This window comes from Perognathus longimembris, chromosome 24 (genome assembly GCF_023159225.1).
Source record: "Perognathus longimembris pacificus isolate PPM17 chromosome 24, ASM2315922v1, whole genome shotgun sequence".
In the NCBI taxonomy this organism is placed as follows: Eukaryota; Metazoa; Chordata; class Mammalia; order Rodentia; family Heteromyidae; genus Perognathus; species Perognathus longimembris.
In genome coordinates, this window is record NC_063184.1 from 10,987,833 (window position 1) to 11,015,259 (window position 27,427).

At 41.0% G+C, this 27,427-nt stretch overlaps 2 protein-coding genes across 2 annotated transcripts in view; one reads left to right on the forward strand and one right to left on the reverse strand.

Annotated features, from left to right (window-relative positions):
* The window catches only part of Ank2 (ankyrin 2), a 457,187-nt gene that overhangs the window by 417,732 nt on the left and 12,028 nt on the right, over nt 1–27,427 (reverse strand). The gene's annotated exons all lie outside the window — the stretch shown is intronic.
* LOC125341398 (small nuclear ribonucleoprotein G-like) lies at nt 20,939–21,355 on the forward strand. The gene has a single exon (XM_048333426.1). It carries the CDS (start codon nt 21,008–21,010, stop codon nt 21,236–21,238), a length of 231 nt encoding a protein of 76 aa, XP_048189383.1. The 5' UTR covers nt 20,939–21,007; the 3' UTR covers nt 21,239–21,355.

The following is a 27,427-nucleotide window of genomic DNA, read 5'->3' on the forward strand; positions in this document are numbered from 1 at the left end:
TTGACATTATTTCCTTTACAGCTTGCACCCAAATTCCTGGGCCTTTGCATTCATGTTTATTCTTCTCTGAGAAAATTGAGAACAATTTAAATGCTTTCCTCTTCACCATGAGTCTATAATTCTCTCTCTTTTTTATTAATGATGCCACATCGTTCACTTGGCTCTCTTTAAAATGCTGGCTTCAGATTCACTGTTCAGTGGGGGTTCTCGGAGCCGCTGAGGAGGGTGAATAGCTTTCCTTAGTCTAAAATATCTTAGGTCTCTTTATTTTTTATTCTTTCACAGCAGAAATATTGCTTTGAGGTTGGCAAAGAAATAGTACTGAAAGGCAATGAACTCAAGTGTGTGTGTGTGTGTGTGTGTGTGTGTGTGTGGTGTGTGTGTGTGTGTGTGTGTCCTATAGCTTGAACTCAGGGCCTGGGAACTGTCCCTAAGCTTTTTTGCTCAAGTCCTAGTGCTCTATCACTTTTTTTTTTTTTTTTGGAAGTTAAGTGGCAGTAAGAGGTCTTACAGGCTTCCTTGCCTGGGCTGGCTTTGAACTGCAGTCCTCAGATCTCAGCATCCTGAGTAGCTAGGATTACAGATTTGAGCTACCAATATATAATCTGTTTGTGTGTGGTGTGTGTGGGTGTGAGTTGTGTGAGAGAGAGAGAGAGAGAGAGAGAGAGAGAGAGAGAGAGAGAGAGAGAAAGTATTCCAGTACTGAAGCTTGAATTCAAGGCCAGGGTACTGTGTTTTAGCTTTTTTCACTCCAGATTGGTGTCCTACCACTTGTGGCAGCAAGCTCCACTTCTGGCTTGTTGGTGGTTACTTGGAGATAAAAGTCTCTCACCAACTTTCCTTCCAGACTGGCTTTGAACCACAGTCCTCAGATGTCAGCCTCCTGAATAGCTAGCTAGCGCTACACATTTGAGTCACCTGTGTCCAATGGAAATAATGTTCTAATTGTGACCTGAAAAGCCAAACTCCAAGACTTAAAGAGTAGATCTTAATTAACAAATGCCAAATTATTCCTCTTAAATTTGGGGAGAACCAGTCACCAATGGCTCACTTCTTTAATCCTAGCTACTCAGGAGACTAAGATCTGAGGATGGCAGTTCAAAGCCAGCCCAGGCAGGAAAATCTGTAAAACTATTATTTCCAATAAAGTACTCTGAAAAAGCTACAAGTGACACTGTGGCTGAAGTGGTAGAGCTCTAGCTTTGAGCACAAAGAGACTCAGAAACAGTGCCCAGGCCCAGAGATCAAGCCCCAGGACTGGAATAAATAAATAAATAAATTTATGGGGACAATTTTGTTCTTTCCCTAGGTCAGTACTGAGGTCAATACCAATAACTTCAATGCTAGACAACATGTTCTGTTAAAGAGAGGATTATTGTTTTTGATTTCTGACCCTCTTTCTGCCTTTTATGAAGCAAACACTCCACACACACTGAATGATTAAGTCAACATAACTTATATAAGACCAGTGCTGGTAGCTCATACCTGTAATTCTAGCTACTGGGCTGAGGAGCCCAGGCAGAAAAAGCCCATGATATTCTTATTGTCAACTGTGCAGCAAAAAAGCTGAAGTGGTGCTTTGGCTCAAATGGTAGAGTACCATCTTTGAGCAAAAAAGCTAAAAGAGACAGTGCCCAAGGTCTGAGTTCAAGTTCTGTAAAGACTTAAAAATTAGAAATAATAATAACATACACGCAAATGTCTCTAATTCCAGACAGAGCAGACAGAAAGATAAGGGGGAATATATTTTATTAATATGTGGTATAAGCAGAACTGACAGAAAACAAAGCAGAAGTATCTTCTTTGTGCCAACCGTTAACTAAACCACACTCCATTAATTTATCATTAACTAATTAGTTACAGTATACCAAATTAATGAGACATTAATAATATAAGAAATTTGGGAGAGAATTCTCTGTTGTACTTGCCCAATTTTCTTATGAGCATGCAATAATTCTTAAAAAAAATAAAATCGACTAATAATAGAGAAATGGGTCGCTCTTCCTTTAAGTCAAAATATTTTCTTGCTTCTGTAATGCACACTTCAATTTATGTTATAGATAATACTACAACTATACATTAAGTTCTAGTCTTCTGAGATACCTGAGAGGACTATACACATTTTCCCCATCCCCCCAAAATAGATCTCCCAATCATAAAAAAGAAAACATAGAGAAAAGTAGCTGGAATGATGGGTATAGAAAGCTCATGCAAAGACATGATGCTTTCTGGAAAGGCCTTCTGCTGCTCTTAGCTGAAAAAAAGAAACTGTGGGAGCCACAATGCATTGTTATGAGAGATCAGATGCTCAACCCACAGACCAGGAAGAGGCCCAGCATGGAGAGACGTCCATTCTGGCCTCTCACTGCCCAACACAACAGAACATCATCAGTGCACAGAAATTCCGGAAAAATCATTAAATCGTCTACTTCCATCTCTTCATTTCTTCAGATGGAGACATTTTAATGGCTAACTCAATTCTGATAAGAGGCTCTCTGGCCGTGTTTGGAAAATGTAAGAAAGATGCATCTAAAGATGTTTTAAAAAAAAAACAAAAAACAAACAAACAAAAAAACCTCTTTTAGTAGCCTCTAATCCTAGCTACTTGGGAGGCTGAGATCTGAGGATCATGGTTCAAAGCCAGCCCTAGCAGGAAAGTCCATGAGACTCTTATCTCTAATTAACCATTAAATGAAAGCCAGAAGTGGAGCTGTGGCTCAAGTGGTAGAGCACTCGCCTTGAGCAAAGAAGTTTAGGGCCAGTGCCCAGATCCTGAGTTCAAGCTCCAGGACCAGCACACACACACACACACACAAAGTTTAAGAGGATCATTTTAGTTTTCCTTGAATGAGAACTTAAAGAATTGCCCATAGTTTCAGAGATTCAGAGAGATGAGACTGTATGTAGCCTTGACTATAAGAGGGGCTGGGAATATGGGTTAAGCTTGCCTAGCATGCATGAAGCCCTGCGTTTGAGTCCTCAGTACCATACACACAGAAAAAGCCAGAGTAGCACTGTAATCCAAGTGGTAGAATGCTAGTCCTGAGCAAAAGAAGCTCAGGGACAGTGCCCAGGCCCTGAGTTCAAGCCCAGGACTGGCAATGGGTGGGGGGGGGGGGGGTGAGGATTGGTAAGATCATTTTAGAAAAGAAACCACACAAAGCTCATGCAGAGGACATGATAAACCTCCTAGGAAGGTGACCATGCATTGGATCAGGAAGTTGAAAATTCAGGACTGAGGAATAATCAGTACATCTATATGGTTGATAAGGTGAGCATTCTCACACTGGAGTTCAAGGAAAGAACAGTTAGACTACAAGGTGGATGGCTCAACCATAGGAACTGTGATTGGGGACGGTAAGTCACTGTGACCTTGAGTTGAAGGTTGAATAAATGGAGAAGCTCATTAGGGCTCAGCTGATAAACAACCAGGCAGCAGAAGCCAGGAGTTCAGTCTTTCTCCAAAGCAGCCTCCCATGCAGCAGTAAAAGACTTCTCCCCAAAACTCTTGAACCCTCTTTAGTATCTGAGGTTTCACAAATGAGATCTCAAATGTTAATGCTACCTACTTCAAGAATAATGTTGCTAGCGACCATAAAAGCAAGCTCTCAGTAAGATGACATTATTTCATCCCTTTTCCCTCTTCCCTTTATACTACATCTTATACTTAGATTCCAATGTATAGATTCTGTTGCAATTGTTACCTGCCTTATTAAACAGAGACAAAAGCTGGACAACATATTCATTTATACTTGAAGTGCATGCCTCTGGTGAATAAGTGACTTTGCTCTCAATAAGTCCCAGAATTCATAGTCTAGATCACAAACATCCAGAAAGAATTGGGAACTGTATTGCAGCTCTTTTCTTCTGTGTCTAGAAAACAACACACAAACAGCTAAGTCCTCTAACTAACTGGTGGTCATAAATTAAGTCAAAGCTTTGCTCTAAATCCAGTCATCCTATCCACCTTTCCAAACATTCTAGAATGAGTTGTTTGCTTTTTTTTTTTTTTTTCTCTTGAGAGACTTAGGGCATAGTGGCCTGGAACTGAAGCAGAAGGGTGATGGGTGATGACAGAATGAGAACAAATGTTTCCATTGTGAGACCAGAGGAGACAAAATGAGTTTGACTCACAAATACAACACAATCAAGGGCCACAGCCGAGACCATAATGTGCCAACACTGAATTGTCGACAGTGTGAGTGCTTTCTCTTTTGACCTCATACTCTCAAAGTGGAACAGTTTTCTAAAACTGTTGCCAACCAAAGAAATCTATTTTAAGCGACTTTTGTTCATGTTTTTTTGAATTTATGAATACTTTGGGAAGTAAATAAACAATTCTTTAGTGTGGGGACAGATTGTGTGGGAGGTTAGGCAGAATATCAAAGTAACCCAATGAGGGAATGAAGCTGCTTATGGATTAAAAGTGTTCCTTGCAGTTGTGTGGTATTACTTTGTCTGGAATAAAAAAAATACAGACGTGCCAGTATTTTCAAGCTCTGGCGCTAACATAGCAGAAATAGTGAACTCAAATGACCATTCAAAATAACCCATTTAGGGCTGGGGATATGGCCTAGTGGCAAGAGTGCTTGCCTCGTATACTTGAAGCCCTGGGTTCGATTCCCCAGCACCACATATACAGAAAATGGCCAGAAGTGGAGCTGTGACTCAAGTGGCAGAGTGCTAGCCTTGAGCAAAAAGAAGCCAGGGACAGTGCTCAGGCCCTGCGTCCAAGGCCCAGGACTGGCAAAAATAAATAAATAAATAAATAAATAACCCATTTAAGTCCCCCTCCTCTACCCAAAGAATAGACAATGATAATTTCTCTCACAGTCCATTGAAATCTATGACAGTTGACCGAAATGACAGTAAAATCAAGCCAGGCACCTCATGACTCAAACTTGTAATCAATCCTAGTTACTCAGGAGGCTGAGATCTCAAGATCACACTCAAAGCCAGCCTGGAAATCACAGAAAAGCCCATAAGATTCCAGTTAATCACCAAAAAGCTAGCGATGAAGCTGTGGCTCAAGTGACAGAGTAGCAGCCTTGAGTGAAAAGGCTAATTGAGCAGTGCCCAGGCTTTGAGTTCATGCCCCAGTACTGAAATAATATAAAGAAATATATAAATAAGTACAATATGTAAATATATTATGTAATATAAAATACAAAGATATACGTGCATAAATATATACTATAATATATGCATATAATAAATATATGGAAATCAATAAAGTTTTAAAATCAGAGTAAAAAAAATCCTGATTATCACAAGTGAATGCAAATTCTTCCTGAAAATCCTGCTTTGAATGAGTATTATTTTATTTTAAATTGAAGCTAGATTTGCCCACCCACATGTAAAAGTGAGATGATTAAAAGCTTTTATGGCAAGGGTATCAAGTTCTTCCTAAGAACTAAATTGCTGTCATCTGCTGTGGCCTTAGTGTAATAAACGCGGTTTTGGTGCCATCTGTACTTTTGCCCAGACAAATGGAATACGGGAATAACAATACTAATCATAATAAATGCCTATCGCAATAAAAAAAATTCCACTAGAAACATTTTTTTTAAACCACTAAGGATAACAAAATTATCTTTGGGCCATTTGACAGCTCACCCAGGCCCCATTTCTAAGCATCTCCATTGGGAGAGATCATAGGAAACAATTTCATGAGCTACAGCTGCATCCAAGGTCGTCGCTATACATGCCCACTACCGGGCCCAGCTTTCAGCCACTTACTGAAAACTGGATCACTTTTTCATCATGCTCAGAGTCTGAGGGGAGGAAGAAATGCTACCTATCGAGCTTGGCTTTTAGATCTCTCAGCTTCTTCTTCGAGTCTGGGAGCTCTGCATGACTCTAAAATCCCCTGTAGACAAGGTGGGAGAAAATGATAGAAAGGGTGATTCTGATCAAGAAACATGGGTGGGTATGTTAAATGTAATACCCTTGAACAACCTTTTGAAGTTCAGAGGAAAATAGTTAAAGGAACTAAATAAAATCTCCCTTGCATTTCCATTCCTATAAAATCAACCTGGAATAGGTAGAGGTGGGGGGAAAGCTAAGGCCATGAGTTCTATGGTGCCCTAATCCAAGACACCATTATGCCTCCAACTAACACACAGCATGGATATAGGGATCTTTACAATTTGCAGGCTAAGATAAGGATGTTGGGTTCGAAGACAGTCTCAGCAGCAAAGTCCATGAGACTCTTATCTCCAATTAACCAGGAGTAAGCCAGAATTGGAGGTATAGTCAAGTGGTAGAGCACTAGCTTTAAGTAAAAAAAGCTCAGAGACAGTGTCCAGGCCCTGAGTTCAAGCCCCAGAACATGCGCGCGTGTGCACACACACATACACACACACACACACACACACACACACACACACACACCATGGAGCCAAATTTCACAACTCATCATAGGAAGCAAGAAGGACATTCAGAGCAGCAAGATGTGATACAGAAGTTCATTCCCTGTCTCCAAGTGAAAACATCAGGGCTGGGGAAATGGCCTAGTGGCAAGAGTACTTGCCCCATATACATGAGGCCCTGGGTTCAATTCCCCAGCACCACATATACAGAAAACGGCCAGAAGTGGTGCTGTGGCTCAAGTGAGAGTGCTACCCTTGAGCAAAAAGAAGCCAGGGACAGTGCTCAGGCCCTGAGTTCAAGGCCCAGAACTGGCCAAGAAAAAAAAAAAAAAAAGAAAACATCAACCTGTTGGCAAGGAGTGCTCTGTTTATCCCTCCTTGAACTGTGTTTAAAAGAAGAAAAGGCTGAAAGAAGAGAAGAAAAAGCTCCAGTGGCTCATGCCTGTAATCCTAGCTACTCAGGAGGCTGAGATCTGAGGATTGTGGTTCAAAGCCAGCCTGGGCAGAAAAGTCCCCGTGAGATTCTTATCTCCAATTAACCACCAAAAACAGAAGTGGCACTGTGGTTCAAGGTAGAGCACTAGCCTTGAACAAAAGACCTCAGGAACAGTGCACAGGCAGTATGTTCAGGCCCCTCAACCAACAAAGAAAGGGGGGGGAGGAGGAGGAGGAAGAGGAGGGGGAGGGGGAGGGGGGAGGGGGGGAGGAGGAGGAGGAGGAGGAGGAGGAGGAGGAGGAGGAGGAGGAATAATTGGTTTAGCATTTCCTAAGCCTGTGTAAATGTTTTTCAATCTTTAATTGAAATCCTCTCTCCCCATCTCTTGTCCTTGCTACCCAATAATGAGCCAATGTTAAGGAATGAAGTATCTTTACTTAGAAAGGAAAGGAAAGGAAGGATAAATGAATCGCAGCCCTCCACCATGAAGGCATCACAGTCCCCAGACCTCTGCAGCCTGAGCTCCTTGAAGAAGAGAACTCCAAGTCACCCTGGCTAGCAGAGGAGTCATTGTGCTTTGTGAAACTCAAATAATTCGTGCCGATTACATAACTCACACAACTCCCTGTGGAGTTAGCAATTCCCAAACAGCTGGAGTATGAAATCAAGACCATAAACTCAGTTCTTCTCAAGCATAAATTAAAACATGAGCCTATTGGATTATGCTTTACTAATAAAGACAGGATCATGTTTTGCTTTCATTTCTCAAGTTAGTTTTGTAAAGCAGAAATAATTGTTAATTTGGGAGGAAAGAAAAGGAAGAAAAGAAGGAAGGGAGAGAGGAAAGAAAAAAGGGAAGAAAGAGAAAAACAAAGAAAAAAGAAAAGCAGGAAGGAAGGGAGTAAGAGAGAAATGGAGGAAGGAAAGAAGGGAGAAAGGGAGGAAGGGAGGGAGGGAGGGGAGAGAATGAGGGAGGGAGGGAGAGAAGGAGGGAGGGATGTAGAGAGAAAGAAAAGAAGAAAGAAAGAAAGAAAGAAAGAAAGAGAGAGATGAAAGGAGAAAGAGAGAGAAAGGGAGAAAAGGAGAAAGGGAGGAAGGGAGGGAAGGAGAGAAGGAAGGAAGGATGGAGAGACAGAGGAAGACAGACCAAAATTGGGTAATTAGGTGGGTGAGAAAAATAAATAAATAAAGTAGAAAGACAAACCTAAGCCGAAGCAACTAACTAGAACAAGGTTGGTGTAAGTGTTTCTTGTCTATTCAGTGTAGCTCTCCAGATTTACCAGGCTCCAGGGCATACAGCAGGACCAGGGCAGACCCAGCAGAGCACACATCCCCTAATAGGTGTAACAGCATGTAGTATTTTATCTGTTCCAGAAAGAGCATTCTGTACCACTCACTCCCAAGGGTAAAAAAGACAGCATAAGAGGTGCTGAACGCTAAGTACATCGTTCCAATGAAGTTAAAGCGTAATGTTTTGAATGAGTAACATGGCCAAATTCGAAGTAGCATGGTTTCTACCAAACAAGCTTTTTTTTTTTTTTTGGCCAGTCCTGGGGCTTGAACTCAGGGCCTGAGCACTGTCCCTGGCTGCTTTTTGCTCAAGGCTAGCACTCTGCCACTTGAGCCACAGCGCCACTTCTGGCCATTTTCTGTATATGTGGTGCTGGGGAATTGAACCCAGGGCCTCATGTATACGAGGCAAGCACTCTTGCCACTAGGCCATATCCCCAGCCTCTACCAAACAAGCTTTAAAAACTAGCAGAGGGGCTGGGGATATGGCCTAGTGGCAAGAGTGCCTGCCTCATATACATGAGGCCCTGGGTTCGATTCCCCAGCACCACATATACACAAAATGGCCAGAAGTGGCGCTGTGGCTCAAGTGGCAGAGTGCTAGCCTTGAGCAAAAAGAAGCCAGGGACAGTGCTCAGGCCCCTGAGTCCAAGCCCCAGGACTGGCCAAAAAAAAAAAAAAAAAAAAAAAACTAACAGAAACACTCATTTTAAGGAAATCTTGCTAAAGTGTAAAGGAAAAGAGTCTCTTCTAGGGAGGCTAGAATGGAAATGTACAGTTTCATACCACTTAAAGTGGCATGTATGCACTTATTAGACCATATGCACTTATTAGCTGATATCATGTCGGGTAGAGGCATTGGTTTCTGTTTCTATCACCATTAACAAGGCTTTCCAAAAATTCACCAGTTAGTAAGATTTAGAGTACTTAGGTCAGCACTCTGAATCATCCTCGTCTTTGTGTGATTGTCCTCACAGGATAGATGTGGGTACCACAAGGTCAGCTGCCAGCTTTTCTTCTTTGAAAGGACTTTGCCATTCAAAATGTGTCATGTTGTAAGCAGTGGATGAACTCTAATCAGCCCAAGCAGTGATAGTGCCAACGCTAGAGTGAAAGAATACAGGGGAACAAAGGCTGGATTTATCTTTGGGCCTTGCTGGATTGTTTCTTTTCAGATACAAAAGGAAAGAGGGGAAGGTTAGAAAGTTTCCCTTTACATAATGTCAAAAGAAAACATAAATATGTTTTAAACTTAGAGCTGGTTGAACCTATTTACTCAGATAAAATTTCCCCCATACTGATTCATCATATTGTAAAGTGTAGACTCATAATTTTTTTTAAAATTTTGTTTGCAAAAAAGACTTTTCTACCCTGGCTGGCTTTGATTCACAATCCTCAGGTCTCAGCCTCCTGAGTAGCAAGGATTACAGGCGTGAGCTACTGGCTCCCTGCCAATTCATTTTTTGCAGTTTAATTGGAGACATGGCTCAAGTGGTAGGGTACCTGCATAGAGCACAGCACACTGAGTTCAAACCCCAGTACTTCCAAAAAAACAAAGAAAAGCCAAGGACAATAGGCTTACACACAGCAGGCATTTCAGCCAATAAACTTTACAGTTAATACAATTTAACCCATTATTATATAAACAATGAGTTAATAATTTTTATTGTTCTTAAAACAATAAGAAAGATACAGAACACACATTTTACTCATATAATCAGAAACAAGTATAAATGCCTACTGTGTAACTTTGGTGGTTAAACAAATAAGAAAAATACAAATTCTGGAAGAATTAGCATATGTGAAGGTCACTATAATGTAATTAAGACAATATAACTATAATATTAATATGAGATAATATAACTATGATAGTTATAACTATAACATGATATAATATCGTATGTAATATGATATAATTGGGTGTCACAGAAGAAGTATAAGTCTATGAGAAGTTAAAACACAGATAAATGATTTCAGATTGGAGAAATTCAAGGAAGTCTCTTAAAAATATACATATACCATTAGAAGAGGGTTTTAGTGGGACATCAGTGGCATATGCCTATAATCTTGGCTATGCAGATCTGGAAGAGCACAATTCAAAGCCAGCATGGTTAGAAAAGTCTAAAAGACATTATCTCCAATTAACCAGCAAAAAGTAAGACTGAAGGCCTGCCTCAAGTGGTAGAGGACCATATAAGTGAGCAAGTCAGCTGAGCAAGTTAAGGCCCTAATTTCAAATCCCAGTACCAGCCAAACTAAAAAAAGGGAAGAAAAAAAAGAATTTTGAAGAATGACCTAAATGTTAAATTAAACAGGAAAGGACTTCAAAAGCTTTCTGTGGGATAGAAGCAATATATGCTAATAAAAAGGGCGGGGGGGGGGGAAAGCCAGGTGCTGGTGGCTCACACCTGTAAACCTCAGGAGGCTGAACTGGTTCAAAGCCAGCCCAGGCCAGAAAATTCATGAGACTCTTATGGCCAATTAGCTACCAGAAAGCTAGGAATTTTGTTGTGGCTCTAAGTCTTAGAGCACTAACTTTGAGCACAAAAACACAGGGACAGCATCCAGGCTCTGGGTTCAAGCCTCAAGACACACACGCGCACACACACACACACACAGAGACAGAATGATATGCCTTTGTTAAACAATAAAATCAACAAAACAAGAGGAGAGAGTTGCTTAATTTGGTCTATAATAGTTCACTGACTAATGGATTAGCCCTGGTATTCTAGGTTAATTCCGATTTGAAGAATTATTTTTTTCCCAAAAAAATCTCTATTGGTTTCCGTGAGATATGTCAGCCTCTGTCCTAAACCAGCTTTCTTATTGCTCCGGATTCCTCCCTCTAGAGCAGGCTTCCACCCATCCCACATCTGTAACATCATTCAGAATTCAAGAGGGAAAATACATTTGAAACTACTAATGAGTATTTCAACACTTGAAAAGTTTTATTCTTTCTCTTTTTGGCAAAATGATCCTGACCCTACCATTACTGGGCTGAAGTACTATCTGTGTCTACTAAATATAGACTACTCAAAATTCAAGCGTCAAAGATTTGAGGAGAAAGTGTCTTTATTTACAGCAGCTGACAAGCTTAACTACTCATTAAATAATAGTATAGAACCCCTATTAGGTATCTATAGAAGACCTGATAGTGTTACTGGATATGTAATATAGAATACCTAATATACTAGAATTATAGGATAGCTAATATACTGGAATTATAGAATACCTAATGTACTACATACACCAATATGCTCATGAGCAATATAAGATATTCCTAAGTTACCTAAAACCCAAACTACATCATTTTTGTAAAAGAAAACAGTGAACTTCAGTTTCTGCTAAAATACCAAGTTTTGTGTGATGCGAATAGCTATATTTTTTACTTTTTCCTTACATGTGATTTTTTTTTTCACAATAAGGTTTGTAACATGGAACAATTGGAGCTATGCTTTAGAAAAACTCATAATACCATTTTCCCCTTGCCCCAGGACTCTGCAGGAAGGTGAACAACACTCTCTAATCACATTCATCTCTGAGGAATGTCCACAGAAGTTACAACCCCTGGTCTAAATAGAAAAATGGAAATCAGAAAAATAGAAAATGGGAAATAATTGGAAGCAACAAGATGAGGAGATTCTGATTAAATCTGATCTCTAAATGCATGAAAGAAGTATGTCTTTGTTTTACCTTTCCTCTTCCTTCACTCAAAGACTACACATCTCTCTTTCAACCTACAATGTTAATGTTGCTAGTTACAGTCAGAAGCTGGGTTCCTGGAGAAAGACAGGAAGATTATGTTTTACAGTTGACATTTCACACTCTGCATAAGAGTACCAGTTTGCCATATCTGGGTTGATCCAGCAGGAAGATTCTAGAACCCAGAGGCTGTTTTAAGTCATGACTATCAATAGCTAGAATTGTTTTCATGTATTACTAGTTCAAGTGTTCATTGACTTAGTAAACAATTGCTGTATTAACTACAGCCAAACAAAGTAAGGTATTCTTCAGAAAAACCCAAGATGGCCCTCCGATAGTGCTGTGCAGAGCAATGGAAATGGGAGGAGGAGGAGGAGGAGGGGGGGGGGAGGGGGAGGGGGAGGGGGAGGGGGAGGGGGAGGGGGAGGGGGAGGGGGAGGGGGAGGGGGAGGGGGGAGAGGGAGGGGGAGGGGGAGGAGGAGAGGGAGGGGGAGGGGAGGAGGAAGAGGAGGAGGAGGAGGTAGATTACAGAACAATACATAGATAGATATATAGATAGGGAGAGAGGTAGATTGTGTGTGTGTGTGTGTGTATATATATATGTATTAACTGAATATAGTCTTGCACTCTAGATAGATAGATAGATAGATAGATAGATAGATAGATAGATAGATAGATAGATAGATATAGATATAGATATATATTCAATCAATATAAGGTGCTTGGGGGTGAAAAGTGAAAAGAATGAGGAAAGAGGGAGGAAGATATGGCAAAAAGGCCCAAAGAGAAGTTTTGATTATTTTTTATGTCATTTTGTGACTACAGTATACAGGGGTCTTGATCAATGTCACCCCTGCCATTGTTCTCCCCCTTCTCTCCCAATCCCACCCGTCCCTCATTACCTGGTTCCATTTTCACACGGGTACATTGAATAATATAGTTGCATTCTCCCACCCTTCCTCTCTCCCTTGTCTGTCCTCCCTTCCCCTGACCTCCCTTCTCTCAAAGGAAACTTTTTTAAATTAAATTTTATTGACAAGGTGATGTACAGAGAGTGTACAGTTACATAATAAAGTAGTGAGTACATTTCTTGTCATATTTATTACACCCTCCTTCATTTTTCTTTCCCTTCCCTAGATCAGGTAGGCATATATACAATATCCAGTGTGCCAAAATCATATACAGTAACCACGTGGGGTAGACCAAAGGAAATTCACCTAGAATATTAAACATAACAGCAACAATAAAGTCCTCCTGTGTCCTTCTCTTTCTCAAAGGAAACTTTTTTTTTTTTTTTTTTTTTTTTTTTGCGCCAGTCCTGGGCCTTGGACTCAGGGCCTGCGCACTGTCCCTGGCTTCTTCCCGCTCAAGGCTAGCACTCTGCCACTTGAGCCACAGCGCCGCTTCTGGCCGTTTTCCGTATATATGTGGTGCTGGGGAATCGAACCTAGGGCCTCCTGTATCCGAGGCAGGCACTCTTGCCACTAGGCCATATCCCCAGCCCGAAAGGAAACTTTTAATCATAAAAGGTAAACAGGGTTTTGTCATAACTTCAGATTTTTTTAAGTCCAAGACTGGAACCCAAACTTGGTGCCTGATGCTTTTGCTCATTGGCTAGCACTATACCAACTGAACCATGCCTCCAACCCCTCAAATTTTATTTGAAGTAGACCCTTTCAATAGGCACTATTTATTTTTATTTTTATTTTTGTTATCTTTAAGTAGTTGCAGAAAGGAGGGGCCATATAACAAAACAGTTTATGACCATCACCAAGTATCACTTATGGCTGATTCTCAGAAGTCAGACTTGTTTATTTTCCTATGTCTGTGGATTCTAACCAGCCCCATTCCATGAGGGGCTAGAGGCCCTTGTGAGAGCCAACTTATCAGGACGGGAACATTGGGGGCCAGCTTCAAAGTTGGATAACACAACCCACCCATCTCTAGTGTTTTCCAAAGAAAATACAATAACCTTTCATCTTCTATACAATTTCACTCTCATTTATCTTCCAAAATCACTCCCTTCTCAAGTTCTATTTCACACATGCTAGCTTACCTCCATTCCTATATTGGTTGGATAATACAACATTTTCTACAGTAAGTCATCCCTAGCAATTCAAACCTAGATGTAACATCAAAAATAAAAATAAGCCCCGTTAGTGGCTCATTCCTTTTTATAGATAGGTTTTGAAATTACAAACTTACACGTAAACTTTGAGGGAAAAAACAAACAAACATCTAAAATGGCAATACTGGGAGAGAGTGAGGAAACAGAAATCAATGTATAAAAGGACTTGTGCTAATTACCTAACTTGTATAACCAGCTCGTGCCTGTTATCCCAGCTGTTCAGGAGACTGAGATCTGTGGATGAAGGTTCAAAGCCAGCCTGGGATGAAAAGTTCCCGTGAGACTCTTTATCTCCAATTAACCACCAAAAAACTGGAAGTAGTGCTGTGGCTCAAAGTGGAAGGATACTAGCCTTGAACAAAAGAGCTCAGGGACAGAGCCCCAGCCCCAACTTTAAGCGCCATGACCAACAAAAATTTAAAAATTAAAATAATAAATAAAATAAAATGGCAATACCAAGTAAAATGATGAGTAGTTAGGACCCTGACAGATAAATAAGCATAAGTCCAAGAATGGTTGTTTATTCACTCAACAAAGGTTCAACAACCAAATGTATGAGGGTGGGGGTGGTTAGGGTAGGAAAGTTAGGTTGATAAATAAAGATTAAAGGAAAATATTTTACAGAAGAATCTATTATTGTAGTAAAGTGTACATTTTTCATGGTAAAAGAGGTAGAAAGGAAGACTGCAGTTTGTTGAGAGGTTAATAGGAGTTCAGCAAGTAGAAATGAGGAACGCAGACCCAGATTGAACTTCGTGATATGAACCTACTCAGGCCCACAGTCCCCATATTTGATGTAACCCTCTTAGTTCCTAACTTTTAAGCAAGCAGTGTGCATGTCTGTGTTGTTCTAAGCTCTTGTCAATTCTGAAGCCTATTCCTTCTAGAACATACTTCAGAGAAGCTTGATTGAGCAAGGAACAAGAGATAAAGCCATAGACAATTGGGATGATATGTAGACAACAGATCACTGTCCTGTGGGAGTGAGGTAGTAATGGTTCTGGTTATTTCATTATTTCCATTTTAGGATGAGAAAGATTGAGGGGCTCAAGAAAAGAAAGCAATGGGCTAGGAACATGACTTAGTGGTGGAGTGCTTGCCTAGCATGCACAAAGCCCTGGGTTGGATTCCTCAGTACCACATAAACAGAAAAGCCAGAAGTGGTGCTGTGGCTCAAGAGGTAGAGTGCTAGCCTTCAGCAAAAGAAGCTCAGGGACTTTTAGAAAAAACTTTAAATACATTAAAAAAATTAATCACCAAGTAACAAAGCATTCAATAGGTTCTACATACTATATACTTTATCATTAACAACGTGCTACCCAACATTTAAACTGTGTTTTTAGGAAGATTTACTCCCTGGGGTTCTCTGAATCCTCTAGAGTTAATGGCTTTCTTCTAACTTTTTTTTTTTTTTTTTTTTTTTTGCCAGTCCTGGGGCTTGGACTCAGGGCCTGAGCACTGTCCCTGGCTTCTATTAGCTCAAGGCTTGCACTCTTACCACTTGAACCACAGTGCCACCTCTGGCCTTTTCTATATATGTGGTCTGAGGAATCGAACCCAGGGCTTCATGTGTAGGAGGCAAGCACTCTTGCCACTAGGCCATATTCCCATCCCCTCATCTAATTTTTTCTGTTATAGTCACAGGAAAAACATTTAGCTCATGCCCTAAAAATGTTTTCTAAAGCAAATACATAATATAACCGCAGGCAAACAAACAAACAAGAAAATGACCTGGCCAATGTAATAATACAATTATAACACATGAACCACATACATTTGATTATTTGATTGACTCATTACTCATCTGATTTGAAAAAAAAATAATCCATCTCAAAGGATTTAGACTCAAAACAATTTTTCCCATTAGTTTTATTTCTGTTTCTTTATTTGAGGGTTGTTTTTTTTCAAATCCCATAAAACAACCTAGATTTTGGAATACAGCTGCTCTGGTGAGCATTTCCAAAAAACCAAAGCTCTGACTGCCTTGGCCAGTGACCCTCTCAGATAATGAAGCACAGTCATCGGAAGAGTCACATGTTGAAATGTGTAGCAAAGAGCCATTCTCACTACACAAGCCATCTATATCTCTTTCCAGTGCAAAAGGGTAATAATTATAATATAATTAACATTATATTTGATTAATAAGTAATAGTATATTAACATAACTATAATATAATAAACTTACATTAAGAAAAGAAACATTCTTCCTTAAACCTAGTAAACACTATGATACTAAAACTTTTTCTTTGGTCCCATCTTTAAAAATCGAATGCTCTATTTAAAGTGAATAGTGGAGGCAATGAATGAAGATCTCATACCAGATTTTTCTTTTTCTTCCTTTTTCCTTTCTCTCTCTTTCTCTCTGTCCATTCCTTCCTTCTTTACTCCTTCCTTCCTTCTTTTCTTTTTTTCTTCCTCCTTCCTTTCTTTTATGCCGGTACTGGGGCTTGAACTTAGGGCCTTGAGCTCTCCCTTGCTTTTTTCACTCAAGGCTGGCACATTCCCACTTGAACATCATCTCCAGTTCCAGGTTCTTGCTGATTAATTGGGTATAAGAGTCTCTGGAGTTTTTCTGCCCTGGTGAGCTGGCTTCAAACCAGGATCCTCAGATCTCCACATCTTGAGTAGGATTACAGACATGAGCCACCAGCACTTGGCTTAGAGCTTTTCTTTTCTTTTTTAACTTCATTTTATTGTAAAGGTGATGTACAGAGGGGTTACAGTTACATGAGTAAGGCAATGAGTGCATTAAGATCTGTATTTTCTTTCAGCCTCACACCACCAGGTAGTACTTCTACTCCTCCAGTTTTAAACAAAGGTAGAAAAGTTCCCCTTTCGCCATCATTCGGTAAGCAGCATGCTCTAGGTATAACCAGTGATCCAAATTTGAACTTAATACAAATTTTTTGCTCTCTTAAATAAGGAAGAATGTTTATAGTCCCCCTAGACCCATTCCCCAATTCCTTATCTCACCAATTGGTTTGTTTGCTCATCTATGTTTAACAAAGGAGTGATGCAATTAATGTTTATGAGATATTACTACACTGAAAAGGCCACATTTTAAAACATGATACAGGGGCTGGGGATATGGCCTAGTGGCAAGAGAGCTTGCCTCGTATACACGAGGCCCTGGGTTCGATTCCCCAGCACCACATATACAGAAAACAGCCAGAAGTGGCGCTGTGGCTCAAGTGGCAACGTGCTAGCCTTGAGCAAAAGGAAGCCAGGGACAGTGCTCAGGCCCTGAGTCCAAGGCCTAGAACTGGCCAAAAAAAATAAAAATAAAAATAAAAACATGATACAGGGCTGGAGGTGTGGCTCAAGTGGTAGAGCATGTGATTAGCTAGAAGGACCGGAGCTCAAATGTCAGTATCATTAAAAAGCTATTAATCATGCTGGAGGCTGATGGCTCATGCGGGTAATCCTAGCTATTCCAGAGGCTGAGATCTGAGAATTACAGTTCAAAGTCAGCCAGGGCAGGAAAGTTCATGAGACTCTTATTTCCAATTAACCACCAGAAAACTGGAAATAGGGCTGTGGCTCAAGTGGTAACGTGCTAGCCTTGAGCAAAAAATAGCTCAGGGACAGACAGCACTGAGGCCCTGAGTTCAAGCCCCAAGACTGGCACACACACAAACGCACACACAAACATACACATGTGAGCATGCAGTGTGCACACGTGCACACACACAAACACTCAAAAGTACCAGTAAATGAATAAGACATGATATGATTTTAGTGTTGGAAGCCATTTCAAATCATTGTGACAATAACAATATCAGGAAATCTAATTGAATCTTTTCAGTGCCTCTGTACACACCCCGTTTCATACACAAACTCAAACAACTTGTCTCTGAGCTTTTACAGCTGAATTCATAACCCACCTATTATTTACCCCAAGGTCTATTTGCCATAATAAGCTAAAATACAGTTGTACTAACAAGCCTGCGGTGGAAGAGGCATTTACTACAAATCCTCAGTAAATGAGAATGATTACATGTTTAGCTTGGGTCTCATGCTGAATCCTGGTTCGGTGTACCCAGCTTCAGAGAGAGTTGTGTATTCATTAGAAGTGGATTTTTTTTAATCCCTGATTTCTCTGAATTCCAACTCAAGAAGCAGTCTATATGCCATTGCAGTCTCTCCTTTCCCTAATAAGATACAAACCCAAGAACCAGAGTTGAAGCCCATCTAATTAGGTCTTGGTCAAACAATAGTCCTTTTCTTTACATCAGTGGCTTCTAACCCAGATGATTGGAAAAGCAATTTCACTTCAAGACTTTCACTGAATTGGTTTGCACCCTCCCAGGGCTCTTCTGGGCCCTCCTAACTATCACCCCCCAGCAGAGGAGAGCCGCAATTCTTTGCTTCCAGCAAAGCATAGATCTTCGAAGATTTATGCCTAGCTTTCATGTCTCTCTACACCCCTTGAATTAAGTCTAAAAGCTTTACTCCTTTCCACTTCAACTATCTTCCCTAAGAAAAGCAGTTTTGGAAACTCATGCATGTCAAAGGAGGTTTGTTCACCCTTAGAAAAGTCCAGCAAAATTAACAGTGGGGCAATTCTTTTGTACCCGCTAGCTAAGGACCCCAAATCACAATAGGCCCAGTCACCCAACCTTAAAAAGAATGACTTATAAACCCCAAAATAATATGATTAAAATCTTTCTACTTATTTGTGGCAGTACTGAAGCTTGAACTCAGGACCTGAGTTCAAGCTGCCCTTTTTTTTTTTTGCTGTGGTGCTCTAACACTAGAGGCATATTCCATCCACTTCCAGCTTTTGGTGGTGGTTAATTGGAGATAAGAATCACACAGACTTTCCTGTCTGGGCTGACTTCAAACAACAGTCCTCAGATCTCAGCCTCTTGAATAGCTAGGATTCCAGGTGTAAGCCACTGGCTCCAGGCTGAATTGTCTAAAATACCTTTCTCCTTAAAGACATTACTTACAGAGGTAAGCCTGGACAGAATTGTTTTGCCAAGCTAGACCCCTCGTCTAACTTTCCCATAGCAACAATCAATAAATGACTGAAATAGATTGCAAAGAGTCAAATCCTCTAGAGACCTGACACGCTTCCCAGGGCTTCTCCTCATCACTCTTGCTGTTATTTGCCATCTGCTCTTTCCCTGAACAGTCAGGTGGCCTAGGTCATTAAGCTCATGGTCTCTAGGGCCTGACTGCCTCACTCCAAAGCTTGGTGCAGCCACTTTCCAAACATGAACCTTTGAGCAAGTCATTTAGCATGCCTCTTCCTCTTCTTTTCCCACCTATATAATGGGATTATTGCAAAGTTAATGTGTGTGATGCACTTAAGATCTTGCCTAGCCTAGCACCGGTGGCTCACGCCTGTAATCCTAGCTACTCTGGAGGCTGAGATCTGTAGTTCACAGTTCAAAGTCAACCCCAGGCATGAAAGTCCATGAAACTCTCACCTCCAATAAACCACCAGGAAACTGAAAGTGGTGCTGTGGCTCAAGTGTTAGAGTGATAGCTTTGAGCAAAAAGAGCTCAGGGACAGTGCCCAGGCCACGACCAATCAAAATAATAAAAAAATCATGCCTGCTTGACATATAATTACTGTCAGATAACTATTACTTATTACAGATATTTCCACCACATGAGTTTACATCTTCCCAGATGTAATACTAAAGTTCAGCAGCAATACAAACTTGGGGTATCAATCTCTCACAATTTGTGTTTTATATTATAAGAAACAAATGTATATAGTTGAAGCAAAAGCTTCTCCTTTTAAAAGTTTTGGTTTTTAGAAAACTAAATGCAAGTGGATATTTCTAGGGTTTTTTCAGCATACATTTTATGCTGATGTGCATAATTAATTCAAACTTTCCTTTTCACATATCAGAGACATTGCAAATAAATAGCTTATTTTATTTTCCAAGAAGAGGGTCAACAAAATGACTTTAAATATTAACAAATGTTTTCTTTTTAAAATCAATAAGCCCAGACACAATCTGTCTTTTCTCCAAATTCCTGCCTAATTTCTTCCAATGCTTTCTTGATTAAGGCCATGTGTTATCTGATTCAGAGCATTCCTTTTCTGTCAACATTCCATTCTAATTCTCTCACTTGGGATTCATCCACGAAAAGGGTCTTATTTTTCAGCCAAAATTCACCAGAGTACTGGGCGTGGTAGCTCAGGCCTATAATCCTAGGCATTCAGGAGGCTGAGATCTGAGGATTACAGTTTAAAGCCAGCTCCAGCAAGAAAGTCCTTGAGACTTATCTCCAATTAACTACCCAAACGGCTCTGTAAGTCAAAGTGGTAGAGCCCTAGCTTTGAACACAAAAAGGCTCAGGGATGGCGCCCAGGCCCTAGTTCCAAGCCCCAGACCTAGCAAATGAAAAGGAAGGAAGGAAGGAAGGAAGGAAGGAAGGAAGGAAGGGAGGGAGGGAGGGAGGGAGGGAGGGAGGGAGGGAGGGAGGGAGGGAGGGAGGGAGGGAGGGAGGGAGGGAGGGAGGGAGAAAAGAATATAAACAACATTTTTCCTTTATTTCCTAGTTTGGAACTTCTGTAAATGAATAGATGCTTACATATATGTATTAAAAATTCTCTGATACATTCTTTTGTGTGTGTGGAGCAGGAAGGAGAGGAGGAAGTGTTGCTGGTCCTGAGGCTTGAACTCAGGGCCTGGATACTATCCCTGAGCCTCTCTGTGCTCAAGGCTAGCATTCTACCACTTGAGCCACAGTACCACTTCTGGATTTTTCTGAGTATTTTTTGGAAATAAGAGTCTCATAGACTTTCTTCCCTAGACTAACTTTGAACCACAATCCTCAGATCTCAGCCTCTTGGGTAGCTAGGACTACAGGTATGAGCTACCAGTGCTCGGCTGTTAGCTTTGAACATATTCAATTACTCGTACTATTCCAAAGTTCTCTTTTGATTGATTCATGAACATATTGAATATTTATTGTGGGTGAAAAGATATTGTGGGTGAAAAGAAGTATAAAATTCCTGAATTAGAAAAAATAGGTTGAAGTCGTTTCTGCCGCGGGCGCGTGAAGGAGGCATCAATTTCGGTTCCAAAGCATCTCTGAGCCTGCAGAGTAGGAATCATGAGCAAAGCTCACCCTCCCGAGCTAAAAAAATTTATGGATAAGAAGCTAGCTTTAAAATTAAATGGTGGCAGACATGTCCAAGGAATATTGCGTGGATTTGATCCATTTATGAATCTGGTGATAGATGAATGTGTGGAGATGGCTACTAGTGGGCAACAGAACAACATTGGAATGGTGGTTATACGAGGAAATAGTATCATCATGTTAGAAGCCTTGGAACGAGTTTAATAAATGACAGCTAATCAGAAATCTGCATCCCCTCTCCAAAAGACTACTTAACTGTATACAATTTGGTCATGTACATTTTTATAGTTAACTTTTTTTTAATAAACATTTGCAATAATCAAAAAAATAGGTTGAAAACATAAATTAAATAATCAGTTTGAAAATAATTATGCTTAATTTTAAACAATGATTTTTTTCAGTACTATCACAGAGGTGTGGAACAAAGTAAACAGAGAACCATCTGAAAGAGAGATGGAAGTTGAGTTGGAAATAAAAGAATATAAAAGGTTTAAGGATTGTTTGTCCGGTTAAGAATACCTCCTTGGAAAACGCTGCACGTAGAATGATCACAGTGTATTTTTTAAAAAATCGTCTTTTCTAAAGTAATGGTGGTACACCTGAGAAAGTCAAAGGGAATGTTAAACAGTAGAGCAATGGAGAAATCTTTCAATGCTGTTGTAGAGCTGGGTGCTGGTGGCTCACAGCAGTTATCCTAGCTACTTAGAAGGCCGAGATCTGAGGATCACAGGTTGAAGTCAGCCTAGGGAAGAAAGTCCGTGAGACTCATATCTCCAACTAATCACCAAAAGGCTAGACGTAGAGTTGTGGCTTGTAGTACTAGTCTTAAGTAAAAAAAAAGAAAAAGTAAGGGAAAATGTCCAGGACCTGACTTCAAGCCCCAGTGCAAAGAAAGAAGAAAAGGAGAAGAAGGAAGAGGAGGAAGAGTAAGAAAAGAAGAAATATAGTTGGATCTAGGAGGTACATTGAGACAACCAGAGTTACATAGTGAAACCAATCATTTTTTAAATGAAAATAAAAAATGTAAATTATAGCCAGATCTTGGAGAAATTTAGACTTTTCTATTTAGCAATGGGAAACTATCTGAGCCAACCTATGACTGGATACACACTATTTCTCTTTATGAAGCATGAATTAAGGGTTGGAGTCTGGCTCAGGAGGCAGGATATAAGTGTGAAGCCCTGAGTTCAAACTCCAGTATCATGAGGAAGAAGGGGAGGAAGAGGAAGAAAAGGAGGAAGAGGGAAAGAAGAAGAAGACAAAGAGGAGGAAGAATAGGAGGAGGAGGAGGAAGAGGAAGAAGAGGAATCTTCTGAAGTTACCATATGATCAGCTCTGGAAAAGGTAATGAGTATTAAATAAGGAGAAGCCGAAATCTAAAAAGAATTGCTAAACCAGTTAGTTAACCCACTGTGTGTCGTGACATAAGGTAGATGGACACAGAACAGAGACATAGAGAAACAAAGAGATAGAAAGAATTCAATGGGCTACATCACAAAACATGGACTGAAGGAAAGATGATTTCAGGCTTCAAACTTGGATAAGACAATGGCTGATGATGTCATTGAAAGAAGGTGAGATGTCAAGGAGAGGAATTGGTTTGGGTTGGGGGACACTGACATTAAGTTTGGTTCTGTCACACACACACACACACACACACACACACACACACACACACACACACACTCTACAGCCAGTGCCACAATGTCCTCTATAAAAACAGCAGATTATGTTGTCAACTCTGAGATGCTTGAATACATCCATTTGTCTTCCATGTCACTTTTTTGGGAGAGTGCCCCACTTTAGCTCTGGCTCCCGTACAGATGCTCCTGTAAATCCCTTACATGGCTCAATAAACACGGACTATGAGACAGCATTCTATCTCATGGATGCCAAAACAAAACACCCAGGATAAACGCCGGACTGCACATTGCTTCACAGTCCAGCAGTTACAATTTCATGTGCAAAATCAGAAGACTGCTCCTTTGTATTATAAGCCACCATATATATGTAATCCATCAAATTCTGGTCCCATCCTGTTCACAGAGGGTGGGTCAGAGCCAAGGAAATTGTTTGACCTTATTTTATTTTATTTTATTCTATTTTGTGTGTGAAGGTACTAGGGCTTGAACTAACGGCCTGGGTTCAGTCCCTAAGCTTTTTCACTTAAGGCTGTAACTCTGCAACTTGTGTCACAGCTCCACTTCTGGCTTCTTGGTGGTTAACTGGAGATAAGAATCTCACAGACCTTCCTGCCTGGGCTGGCTTTGAACTGTGATTCTCAGATCTCAGCCTCCTGAGTAGCTAAGATGATAGGTGTGAGCCACCAGTCCCTGGAGTTATCTTTTTTTATTTCTTTTTTCTTCCTTTTTTACTACTTTAAACCCAGTTCAATTTAATCCAATGCTTCTCAATTCAACTGAAATCTGTTTGATGCTTATTTTTGCCAAGCACTAAGAACTAACGGTAAGTCAGTATTCCCAAACTTTAACCTCAAAGTCCAACAGTGGAGAAATCATGTACATATTCAAATAAAGATTAAAAATGTTATATAGGAGAAGTATTATAAAATATTGTAAAAATACAATTAATGAAAGGCCTTTGTTCCTGAGGTATTTACTCACACAAAGAAAATTAAAGAACAGAGCCAGGAGCCAATAGCTCCCATCTGTAATCCTAGCTACTTAGGAAGCTGAGAACTGAGGATCAAGGTTCAATGCCAACCTGGGCAGAAAAGTCGTTGAGAATTGACCACCAACAAAAAACGAGTGGATCTGTGGTTCAGATGGTAAAATGACAGCCTTGAGTGAAAAACCTAAGGGACAGTACCCAGGCCTTGAGTTCTAGAGACCAGCACAAGAAAGAAAAGAAAGAAAGAGAAGGGAGGGAGAGAGGGAGGGAGGGAGGGAGGGAGGGAGGGAAGGGAGGGAAGGAAAAATGAAGAACAGAAGTGATATTTGAGAAAAGAAAAAGACCTGGCATGCTGAGGGGTCTGCTCTTGTCTGAGTATTCTCTTATTAAATTATTTTTCTGGTTTTGTTGTTGTTGTTTTTGTTTGTTTGTTTGTTTGTTTGTTTGTTTTGCCAGTCCTGGGGCTTGAACTTGGGGCCCAGGCACTGTCCCTGAGCTTCCTTTTGCTCAAGGCTAGCGTTCTACCACTTGAACCACAGCTCCATTTCAGGTTTATCTGGTACTGAGGTATCAAACTCAGGGCTTCATGCATGCTAGGCAAGCAGTATACCACTAAGCCACATTCCCAGCCCTAAATATTTTATTTTTTATTAATATTTTTTGCCAAGGGCTGGTGGCTCATGCCTATAACCCTAGCTACTTAGGAGCCTGGGATAGGAGGATCGCAGTTCAAAGCCAGCCTGGGTAATCAAGTCCATGCATTTAATGAAGAGCTATCAAGTGGATCTCAAGCAATTCACATCTAGTGCATCAGCTTCAAGCAGGATGAGTCCATCATCAGTGTGCCAGCAGCCCATAGCATCATACACATTTTTGCAGCTAAAGGACTAGACAGTCTATTTGGCATCAGCCAGTTTTTGGTTTGGGTTTTGTTTTTGTTTTTGTTTTTCCCAAATCAGTTTTAAATGGGCTTTCTCCACACCTCAAGTCCCATTGGCTCTCCCTGCATTTATACCAAGTGCAGTCGTTTCAATCTGTGCCCACGGCAAGTACTACAAGTTCAGCTCAAGAGTGAGTGTACTTGACGATTGATGGGATGATCTATGACCATCGCCAACCACTCCGTGACCTTCAGTGGCCTGACCCTGGTGCCAGTGTTCCAGGGTTGTGAAGAGCTTGAAAAGACTTCCTGGATACCTTGAGCTCGAAGACATTAGATGGTGGTCAGCCTTCCTGAGCAATGCTTCGCATTGCCATGGTAACGAGAATCCTCTTCCAGGCTCTGCCAATAACGCCATAGTTCTGGGAAGCTTAAGCCTCTGACAGCCACTACCCTTCAGATCCACGGTGGCCCTAGCAGCAGTGGCTCCATGAAGGCCAAGGTTTGGGCAAAGAGCAGCAGAAATTGCTGGAAGTTTGTTCTGGAATACATCCCATCGTTTTTCCAGAGTCTGCAGTGGGAAGTATAGTATCAGCCCTCATCTCCTTGGCCGAGTGTTGGAAAGGAAGACTTTCTCGGCTGCCCCCTGGCTAAGCAGGAGTCGCTTTCTTGGGCCTGCTGCACCTGCCGCCATGCACCCGGCTCTGCTCAGAACACCCAGCCTGGGTTCTCCCCTCCCGGAGCCTGGCGTGGCCTATGGCTAAGATGAGGCACAGATTTGCACCGGCCATGTGCAGATCGCCTGTACCAGAACCAGAGCCCGGGTCCTCAAACTGGGGCGGAGGGCGGGTGGGGGGGGGGGTGCTGAACCTCCTGGTCACATGTGGGTTAAAATGGAGCCTCTCCGCCCTCATAGACGTCAAGGATTAGGGGCAGAAGAAGATACAGCTCCTGTGAGGCCTCCTCTGAGGCCCTCTAGCCCAGCCCCTGCGTCCTCAGGTGGCCTGTCATTGGGCGCAGCCTGCCCCGGCCCGCCCCCCTGCACTTCCACTCGCACTCCAACGCTTGGAGTGGGAGAAACCTCCCTGGTGCTAACATGGGCCACAGGCTCTGCACGCCAGGGACACCCAGGCATGTATTTAATTTGATTTAATTTTCTTACATTTCTTCCAAGAAGCTCCAGTTTTACAGGTTTGATTTCAGACTGCAACCATTTAAATTCTACACACTTCTACACAATCATTTAAATTCTACACTTCTGCCAGTTCCCTTGAAATTGTCCCATCACCCATGGACGATGCATGGGGATTTGATGTCAAAATATGAATGCTGTCTTTCATTGATGTGTATTTGATCGTGAAATTTAATTTTGCACGCTGATTTGTACCATTTTGTTAAATAAAAGTGACTAATTTTATTGTTTAAAAAAGAGCTAACAGGCCAGCTGTAGTGATGTACTCCTGTAATTCCAGCTACTCAGAGGTCAGAGGTCAGTCAGGGAAAAAGTGTGAGATTCTACTTGAAAAGCAAACTGCATCTCACAGGTCTAGACCTCAAGTGGAGTTTTGACTCTAACTTCAGAACCTCAAATATTAAAACATCATCAAACACACACACACATACACACACACACTCCCAGTATTTAAAAATAACTTTGAAATACACATTTTTATCAGTTCTTTTCAGTAAACTTTTGTATACTGACCAACTTGACATTGGTAGTAACTCTCGTACCTGTTGGCAACATAAAATCTAGGCCCGTGTTGGGTACCTATGAGTGGCTCATATCTATAATCGTAGCTACACCCGAGACTAAGAACTGAAGATCTCAGTTCAAAGCCAGCCCAGGAAGACAATTTTTTTATTATTAATTAAATTTTGTTTACAAGGTGTTGTGCAAAAGGGGTACAGTTACATAATAAGGCAGTGAGTACATATTTGTGTTATCTTATACCCTCATTTTTCTTTCCCTTCCCTAGATCAGGTAGGCATATATACAATACCCAGTATACCAAAATCATATACAGTAATCACGTGGCGTACGCCAAAGGAAATTCACCTAGAACTTTAAATGTAACGTCAACAATAGAGTCCTCCTCTGTCCTTCAGGAAGACAAATCTTTAAGACTCTTATCTCCAAATAACTAGCAAGAAAAAGCTAGATGTGTGACACAAGTGGCAGAATGTCATCCATGAGCAAACAAAGCTGAGGGAAAGGCTCAGAGTTTGAAGCCTCAGTATGGCTTACACACACACACACACACACACACACACACACACACACACACAAAGGAAGGACAGAAAAGAAAGACAGAAAGGAAGGCAGAAAAGAAAGAAAGGTAGGAAGGGAAGGAGGGAGAGAAAGAAAGAAAGAGAGTGAGAAAGAAAAAGAAAGAAAGAAAGAAAGAAAGAAAGAAAGAAAGAAAGAAAGAAAGAAAGAAGAAAGAAAGAAAGAAAGAAAGAAAGATGGAAGGAAGGAAGGAAGGAAGGAAGGAAGGAAGGAAGGAAGGAAGGAAGGAAGGAAGGAAGGAAGGAAAACAACCTAGGAAGGCACAAGTGAAAGGTGAATAATTTCCCAGAAGCCCTCTGCTTCTATCCTTCACCTCCTGCAGCTCCAGCATTCATCCCCAAGAGAGATCTCCAGGTGCATGCCTGTCTCTAATTACTTTCTATTCCCACACCTTTGTCTTAAGTCATCATTTTCTGGGGTAATTGGTGTCCATAAATTCTCACTAGAGTCACTTTCCTTTTCCTGTAAAGGAACTTACATTGCAACTTAAGGAAGAGATACATTCTATTTTTAACTCTTTTCGTCCCTGTTGTTTAACAATAAGTAGTCCTAGTAGCTACATTCTGTAGTAAAACATAGAGAGAGGTAGCAT

Excerpts from the sequence above, each read along its gene's own strand:
- LOC125341398 (XM_048333426.1), top strand. The coding sequence starts at position 21,008 with ATGAGCAAAGCTCACCCTCCCGAGCTAAAAAAATTTATGGATAAGAAG.